Genomic DNA, 9,046 nt, shown 5'->3' on the forward strand with positions numbered 1-9,046 from the left:
TTACAAGAAATAGTCACAGTAAAAGAGTTTGTGATATACAAAATGATTTTATTAGATGCCAAAACTTTTATTAACATCACTTTATTTCTTTTGCAGCTTTAATTTTCAACATTATAACACTTACTGGCTCCTCTGGGTGACTAAATATCTTCGTATGTCCACTAGCTGAAAAGCATTTCTAAGTATAACTCAACTGAAACTGCAAGCTACTGCTCTAAGAAATGCATATTTTATTATAATATTTATTTGCTCTCCTGTAGAATCCAGTTTACAAATAGCATGACTGCAAAGATTTACACATAATTCCTAAATCCTTCAGGTTGTTCTACCATTAATCTTCTGATGTGTAGCAAGATAAACACTCTTAGTGAACACTTGTGCTACATCTCTTAAATGAGATTTCTCTCCATTTTGAGTTCTCTGCTGTAGAATAAGGGATACACTTGGAACTGAAGACTTCCCTCAATTTCTAAATTTTCTACATTCATACAGCTTCTCTCCTATAGGTGTTTGTAAAAGATTCCTATTGCCTATAGTCTTTCCCACATTTGCTACATGTACAGGGTTTTTTCCTAGTGTGAGTACACTTATGTCAATTAAGGGATTAATACTGACAAAGATTTTCCCACATGTATGGTCTTCATATGATTTCCCTACAGTATAACGTCTGACAAACAGGCCTACATCTTTGCTAAAAAGTCTTCCTATAGTCACCACATTCATAAGACTTTCCCCAGTATATATTTTTCTAATGTTAAATAAGGGAGAATCTAGGAATGAAAATTACCATGATAAACACTGCTTCATATAGTTTCTCTTCTGTAAGATTTCTCACACGTATAGTGATTCACATGGTCTAAAGGCTTTTCCACACTTACCACATTATTGAGTTTCTCTCCATTATGTACTCTTTGATGGGCAGTAAGATTTGAGCCTTTGCTAAAAGCTTTCCCACACTCATTACATTTATATGGCTTTTCTCCAGTATGAATTCTCTGATGTACAGTAAGGTTTGAACTACAGCTGAAGGTTTTCCCACATTTAATACATTCATAAGGTTTCTCTCCAGTATGAATTCTGTGATGTTGAAGTAGGGATGACCTATGACTGAAGGCTTTCCCACATATACTGCATTCGTAGGGTTTCAATCTAATGTGATTTCTCAAATGCATATTCAGTGATTCAAGCTGGTTGAAGGATTTCCTGCATTTCTGACATTCAAAGGGTTTTTCTTCAGTATGAATACTCTGATGCTGAACAAGAAATGAGAGGCTACTAAAGACTTTGAGACACTTGTTGCATTCATATTGTTTCTCCATAGTGTGAATTCTTTGATGTCGAGTAAGGTGTGAGCTACAGCAGAAAGCTTTCCCACATTCTCTACATTCATAAGGCTTCTCTCCAGTATGGATTTTCTGATGGTGAATGAGAGATGACCTATGAATGAAGGCCTTTCCACATATACGACACTCATAGAGTTTTTCTTGAGTATGAATTCTTAGATGTTCAATAAGATGGGACACACGACTAAAAGACTTTCCACAGTTCATACATTCGTATGGTTTCTCTCCAGTGTGAGTGGTCTGATGGTTAGTAAGTGACGACACATGGCTAAAGGCCTTCCCACATTCAACACATTTGTAAGGTTTCTCTCCACTATGGCTTATCAGATGTCGTGTAAGGGATGAGCCATGGCTAAAAGCCTTCCCACATTCACGACATTCATAGGGCTTCTCTCCTGTATGAATTCTCCAATGGCGATTGAGGATTGACTGTTTGCCAAAGGCTTTCCCACATTCACTGCATATATAGATTTTCTCTCTATTACAAGTTTGGTGAAGGGTAAGAGATTTGCTCTGGTTGAAGGCTGCCCCACTTTTATTAGAATTCAATAGTTTCTTTCCACCACTGATTTTCTCATTTTTTATAACTGACTTTTTTGGTAAGTTCTTCTTTAATATATCATATTTGTGTGAATTCCCTTCAGCAGAAATTTTTTGTGTTTCAAAAAGAGTAGACTTTGAATGAAAGGTGTAAACACTGTCTGGAGTGGGGCTTTCTCTAAAGGTGAGAGTTGCTGGTCTGAAATGCTCTACCTGACTTCCATGCTTCTTTTCCAACTTCTCTATATATTCCAAATTCTTCTTAGAATTTGAAAATTCATAACTTTGTTTTATAACTTTTTCTATTATTACTGTTTGGGGTGAATCTTCATCATAAATATCCTTCTTTGTTGATAATTCCTTCCTTTCCCATCTTGCTTCCCAATCTGAAATACATTAAGAAAGTAAAGCACTGCTTTTTTTTTTTTTAACTTCTTGAAAAGTAACTTCTACAGTGGAATTAGGAGAACTGGATTAGAAATGAAGCCCCCACAAAGCACATAGCTCTGACAACTCAAATATTTCAATGATTTCTGAACAATGCTCAAATGGAGCAGAGAATACAAAGTTCACAGAAGTAGGAACAGAGTGTGACAACGGAAATGGGAAAAATATATGTAATGGATGAAATAGTATGGAAAAAAAGGAAATTATCAAAATAAAATGTGGAAGGCATTCTGGATTCCAAGCCATCATTTTGTGCCTATATTCATGTGTGAAAGACTGCATTTTGTCTCATAGCCTTTTTCTCCAACATTCAATTAATCTCAATTTGCTGCCAGATTAACACACTTAAAATACAGAATTGATATTTCTACTTTAAACAGTTTCAGTAAGAACAAAATAATCTAAATGCTCTTTATATCTGACAAAGATTTAGGCTTCTGAGGTTATGAAGAAACTGTGTGAATCATGTCATTTACTGGACATTAGAAAATATTCCTAGAAACATCTTTATATATGTTCCTTTTTTCCTCTAATATGTTCATATTTTATCTATAAGGCTCAGCTTTAGAAAAGTGATTTCCCATCTAACTGACAGCTTTTCTTAGCCTAAAACTATCACTATGTTTTTCTTTAAGTAGATTTAAGAAAGAATAATTTGCCTTACTTTGTCATGAACAGAGTAACAATTGAATTATTATGATGGCAAAAACCTCTAACCCTGATTAGATGACATGAGTGATACAGATAATAATTTGGGATAGAGGAACAATTGTTTTGAAAATCTAAGCTAAATATCCCTCATTTTTTCATTTCTATCTGAGATCTTTGAAGACAGTATCCCTAAAATGCTTCCACATTCTCCATAAACATCTTTAACAAAATCTTCCTTAGTCTCGTTCACCATGACTCACCTGGAATCATACCTTTTGACAGTTTTTTCTCCACCATCCAGGGCTCTTTTCCATCCTCCAGTAACATGATCACATATGGCTTAGTTACGGAAAGACCTGCTTACAGGAAGAATATAGAATTGTTTAAGCTGTGATCCTCTATTATGAGAGGCATCACATGAGGGACCACAGGAAGGGATGAAGGGTGTTCACTGAAATGGAAAGATAAGCTTCAGGCAGGGCACAACAGAGCCGCACATTTCTTTGGGAACATGCTACAGAAATTCAGCCATTTAGTTAGGAGGCTCTCCAGCAATTCAGAGTGGCAAAAGAAAGGTGTCCCCTATTGGAGTGGAAGGGGTGATATCCTTACCTACAGAGACCAGGTTCTCATAATTCTGGACCATCACATCCTTGTATAAGTCCCTCTGAGCAGAATCGAGCCATCCCCACTCTTCATGAGAGAAGTCTATAGCCACATCACTAAATGTCACCTGAAATAGCAAATATATTTAGGCTCATGCATAGCCCAGGCCTCTTATGTCACTGAAGAAAGGGTAAAATTAGCCTGGTTGTGGGAGAAATGGAGTAAGATTCAGGAATTGTGGCAATGATTGGGAATGTGATCTCAGTTAAGTAATAATAGGACGGTATGTAGTTGGAATTACTATACAATAAGGGGGACAGGTATGTGATTAGAATTATTATACAATAAGGGTGAGAAACAAATATAAGAGCTTTGCTTCAGTAGAGTTAATTTTGCTAAAAGTTACAGAAATACACGCATTTTAAAAAATCAGTATTTGACATTTGACAGCACAGGGTCAAGTATTTAGTTATATCTTTTACAGCTTAAGTGCTAGGTAAGTAATTTAAAAAATGAGGCTAAAGTGATTGTCTCTCAAATGGGATACTCAGGATGATCCACTAAGGCTCACAAAAAATGGGCAGCCAGGTGTGGTGGCTCACACCTGTAATCCCAACTACTTAGGAGGCTAAGGCAGGAGAATGGCTTGAACCCAAGAGTCTGCAGAGGTCGTGCCACTGCACTCCAGCCTGGGTAATAGAGCAAGACTCTGTCTCAAAAATAAAAATAAAAAAAAACCTTTAAAGACTCACAGACATACAGTGTTATGGTTTGATTGTGACCCCCAAAAAGCATGTATTGAACTTAATCGCCATTGTAACAGTTTTGAGAGGTTAAGACCTTAGGAGATGATTATGCCTTGAGGGCTTTGCCCTCATGAATGGATTAATGTCATCATCATTAGAACTGGCTTATTTAATAAATGCATTTGGGCCCCTTTTTGGTTCTCTCTCTTCTCTTCGCCCTTCCACCATAAAAAGACACAGCAAGAAGGCCCCTGCCGGATGCCTGCCCCTTGATCTTGGACTTCCCAGGCTACAAAACCATGAGAGGTCAATTTCTATTGTTCGTAAATTGCCCAGTCTGTGGTATTGTTTCAGCAGCACCAATGGACTAAAACATACACATAACTGATTCATAAACAAAAAAGAAAAATATATTTATGGTATATACTTAAACTTTGTACTGACAGACATTTAATAATTAAAATATGAGACCCCTGAGTGAAAAGACTGAAGGATGGTTTCATGTCATAGATCAGGTGTCTCTAACCCCCTGGGCCACAGACTGGTACAGGTCTGTGGCCTGTTAAGAATCGGGCCATACAGCAGGAAATGATTGGGAGGCAAACGACTATTATCACCTGAGTGCCACCTCCTGTCAGATCAGCTATGGCATTAGACTCTCATAGGAGCACAATCGCTACTGTGAATTGCGCGTGCAAGGGATCAATTCACACCCCTTATGTGAATTGAACTAATGCCTGATGATCTGAGGTGGAACAGTTTCATCCCCAAAACACCACCTCCCACTTCTGTGGGAAAACTGTCTTCCACAAAACTGATCCCTGGTGCCAAAAAGGTTGGGGACCACTGTCTTAGATAGTCCTTAAATAGGACCTGAAAGGAAAGGGAAAAAAATAAAAGGGTACATTTCGAAGAAAATACTCTAAGGAAATGCTCACAGATGTGCTTAGAAATTCCTTTCAATAGTACTTATTTCACAGTATTACTTAAAATAGTAAAACTTTGGAAGCTTAAATATTCAATAATAGTTTATTGGCTAGTCAAATTAAATTATGTACAAAAAATACATCCATTTAATACAGCATTATTACTGTCTTCGATTTGTGAAACAAATTGCTTGCCTGTGGTAATTTTTTAGGTCTGACAGTTAATTCAGTATTGTATTACATTATTTGGATATTTTGCATGCATATTCACCAGTGATACTGGTCTTTGGTTTTAAAGGCAGAATTTACTTTTGCCAGGTGTTGAGAAAATAATTAAAATTCAAATCTCCTGCCACTGGCAGAAAATCCTCTCCACAAATGTAGAAAAAAAAGAACACAGTTTTATTACCTAATAAGCATTAAATCAACTGTGATGCACTTCACAGGCAACCCACTAATGAGATTAAAAGGACAGGAAGAAATCTCATCTTTTTTATAGCCAAGCAGATACAATCCAATACATATATTTTCCAAATAATCAAGTAAGACCTGACAGTTCAATTTGCTACACATAATTTATCCTAAATTCACCTGTTAATTGTAGTTGCCACTGTGTTAGTTAATTCCCTTTATCCCAAATCAAAAAAACATTTATCATAGCTTTATGATGAACAGGTTATTACAAGTCAGAGGCAGGGATGGTTCTTTCTTCCCCTTCAGTTGCCTGGGCAGCCTGGGGTGTTCACTCATCTCTGTCCCCAAAAGAACACAGGATATCTGTCCTAGCACTTATTTTAACTTCTTATGCTTTCTTACTTTTCTACCAGTGCTGCAATCCTCAATACAGTAGCCACTAGGCAATTTGGCTACATACATTTAAATTGATTAAAATGTAAAAATAAAATAAATAAAATTTAAAATTCAGTTCCTCAGTTGCTTAAGCCACAGTTCAAGGACTCAATAGTCATACAGGGCTGGTGGCTACCCTACTGACCAGTACACATGCGGAACACTTCCACCACTGCAGAAAGTTCTCTTAGACAATACTGCATTTGAACATGAAGTCCTGTGTGTCGGTGTACACCAAAATTCCTCTACAACTTTTCCTAACAGGTACTTCATAAGTGTTTAGAAGATGAACCAATTAATGATTTTGGCATGAGTTCACTTTAGCTGTTACTTTTTTCTTGCTCTGTCACCTGGCTGGAGTGCAGTGACATAAACATAGCTCATGCAGCCTCATACCACAGGGTTCAAGAAATTTTCTCAACTCATCAGCCTCTCGAATAGCTGGAAAAAGAGGCATGTACCACCACACCAGTTTTTCAATTCTAATTATCTAATTTCTCCAAGAAAACAGACTTCACCCAACATGTACATCTGCTATTCATGTTCTCTCCTGTGCAAGCTTCACGTTCCATGCCATGATTCTGCCCCATCAGTTCTTCATTACTTATTCACTCAACAATTACTTACTAAGCATCTATTTGGTGCCAGGTACCACTCTGGGTACTGAAGCTATAACAGACAACAAAAAAGAAAAAAACATTTCTCCCACCAGGAAGAGACAAACAATGAGCACGTGCGTATACTGAATATACAGTACATCAGCTAGTGAGTGAGACGTGCTGTGGAAAACAACAAAGCAGTGATGGAGGAGTGGAAGTGCTAGGTGAGGGAAGATGACCGCAATTGCAAATAGGCGTTCAGGGATGCGTTTCTGAGAAAGTAACCACGGAGCAAACACACGAAGATAAGAATGCAAGCTTGTGCCTATGTCGGGGAAGAGTATTTCACGTGGATGGCACAGCAACTGGTGACAGTGGCTGGAGCTCACAGGAATGAGGAAGCAGAGAAGGAAGGTGGGATCAGAGAGGTAATGGCCTAATTGTACAAATAGGTCATTGTAGAAGTAACTCAGAGCCACTGAAAACTTTTAGGCTGAGGAATGATAGGAATTTATATAACAGTAGGATCACAATAACAGCTGTACTAAGAACAGACCGATGAGGGTTAACGGCAGATGGAGGGAATCCAGCTAGGATTCCGCAATAATCCAGGTGGCTTTATCGCTAGCACTACCGGGGTGGTAGTGGTGTTGGTAGTGATGGGGTAACTAACGGTCAGATTCTGCATACAGCGTGTAACTTAGCTCCAACTAGAGGATCTGAATAAGAGTTATAAGTCAAAGGGAGAATCAAGGATGACGGCAAACATCTCTTCACTTGAGACTACATGGTATAGTTTTGACAACCATAAAGCAAATAACCTTACATTCCAAAGTTGCATTGTGAATTGTAGTTTTAAAACGTTGGCAAGACTAGAAAGTCTTCTAGCAGAAAATTGTAGAAATGAGGAACACTGGGTGAGGAGGACAATACCTTGTGGGCTCCATCCTTCCTATAGTGAAAGGAACCATAGAGTCAATCCCTTAAATAGACTTGATTAGGTGGGAACAGGCAGGAGAAGCACAGCAAACACACAGTCCTGATAAAGTGTTTCAGGAAGATTTGGGGACACACTGACTTACCTGAGACATTACTCTGCAATTTCCCAACAGCCAACAGAGTCCTCTTTCCAGGTTCTTATCTTAGAGATGGGCAGTGTCCTGAGGGCACAGAAGGGCAGGAAAAAGCAGTCATGAAAAATCAGGTTTATCTTGCGGCACCTGGGACACACCATAATGGAAAGGCACACTGGTAATCACTCTCCAGGGCGCCAATCTCTGGGAACTAACAGGTTGTTTCTCCGCAAGGGCTAGCCATTTACCAGGTGCCACCTGCGGGGAAAATCAATTATTCTGTACATAAAAGCCTCATAAAACAACGGTAACAACTATCAGCTCGTTCGATCTTCATTGCTATGCACGGTCTGCATTCACATTATTCCAGATCTCTTTTTAAACAATGACAAAACTGAAATTCCAAGATACTGAACCCATTTGTTCAAGGTTACACAACTGCAAAGCGCCGGCTTCATGACGACATAACCCAAAGACAACTGTGGCTGGCGTCTGCTCACGCGCCCACTTCGCTCTCACAACAGCGCCAAGATGTCGGCGCCGTCATCACCCCGCGTTTACACAGGAGGACAAGAAGGCCAGGAAAAGCCAAGGCACCGGCCGGGGTCACACCGCGGGGCAGACCCAGGGCCTGAGCCCCGCCGCCGCCCCCGGGACTCACACTGGCCGGAGTCCTCAGCGGGGCTTCACCGTCCCCGCAGGCGCCCCGAGCCCGCACCTCTGCGGACCTGACGCCCCGCGTCGCTGGTGAGCGGGCAACGGCCGCTGACCTCCGGGAACGACACTGCCCAGAATCGTCCCTGAACCTAGGAGTCGCCGTCAGGCCTGAGGCTACCGCGGGACGGACCCAGTGCGCAGCCTGCGGCCGATCGACATTTCCCAGAATCATCCGCGAATCGCCGGCACCGGAAGACCACACTTCCCAGGAGTCTCTGCGGCCGCGCGGACCTGGTGCGTCGCGGGCAAACCGGTCTAGGTTTCCTAAGAAACTAAGCCGCCTGGGGCTGTTGTCCCAGAGCCGGCCAGTTAGGACCATGCGCGAAGTGTCCTGGGGCACACAGTCATCCTGTGGTGAAAGATACACCTCGAAACCAACGGCTACCCTCTACTTTTGAGGACAATAGCGCCGGCACCAAGAAACTACACTTCCCAGAAAACCGTGCGGCCATGGCACACTCTTCTGGGTCAGCGTACGCTCACATCAATATTTCTTTCCGGGGGCGTGGGGAGACCTTACTGGTACCGCGCGAGCTCTCGCCTTTGCTA

At 40.6% G+C, this 9,046-nt stretch overlaps 1 protein-coding gene across 7 annotated transcripts; it reads right to left on the reverse strand.

The window, feature by feature from the left end:
- Positions 1-31: 31 nt before the first annotated feature.
- Positions 32-8,661, reverse strand: ZNF181 (zinc finger protein 181). Of its 7 annotated transcripts, none has more exons than XM_030913228.1 (5): positions 8,220-8,650; positions 7,790-7,867; positions 3,594-3,714; positions 3,242-3,340; positions 32-2,269 (listed from the first exon to the last, which is right to left on the reverse strand). In XM_030913228.1, exons 2-5 carry the CDS (start codon positions 7,796-7,798, stop codon positions 804-806), a joined length of 1,695 nt encoding a protein of 564 aa, XP_030769088.1. In that variant the 5' UTR covers positions 7,799-7,867; positions 8,220-8,650; the 3' UTR covers positions 32-803. The 7 variants fall into 7 exon arrangements, with proteins under 7 accessions (XP_030769088.1, XP_030769089.1, XP_030769091.1 ...); XM_030913229.1 differs by having other exon boundaries at positions 8,197-8,650; XM_030913231.1 differs by having other exon boundaries at positions 8,509-8,640.
- Positions 8,662-9,046: the final 385 nt, after the last annotated feature.

Source organism: Rhinopithecus roxellana, chromosome 12 (assembly GCF_007565055.1).
Source record: "Rhinopithecus roxellana isolate Shanxi Qingling chromosome 12, ASM756505v1, whole genome shotgun sequence".
Classification (NCBI taxonomy): domain Eukaryota; kingdom Metazoa; phylum Chordata; class Mammalia; order Primates; family Cercopithecidae; genus Rhinopithecus; species Rhinopithecus roxellana.

Coding starts and splice junctions, on each gene's coding strand:
- ZNF181 (XM_030913228.1), bottom strand. Junction 3,341..3,593: donor TGAGAACCTGGTCTCTGTAG/GTAAGGATATCA, acceptor TCTTCCTGTAAG/CAGGTCTTTCCGTAACTAAG. Junction 2,270..3,241: donor GTCAAAAGGTATGATTCCAG/GTGAGTCATGGT, acceptor AATGTATTTCAG/ATTGGGAAGCAAGATGGGAA.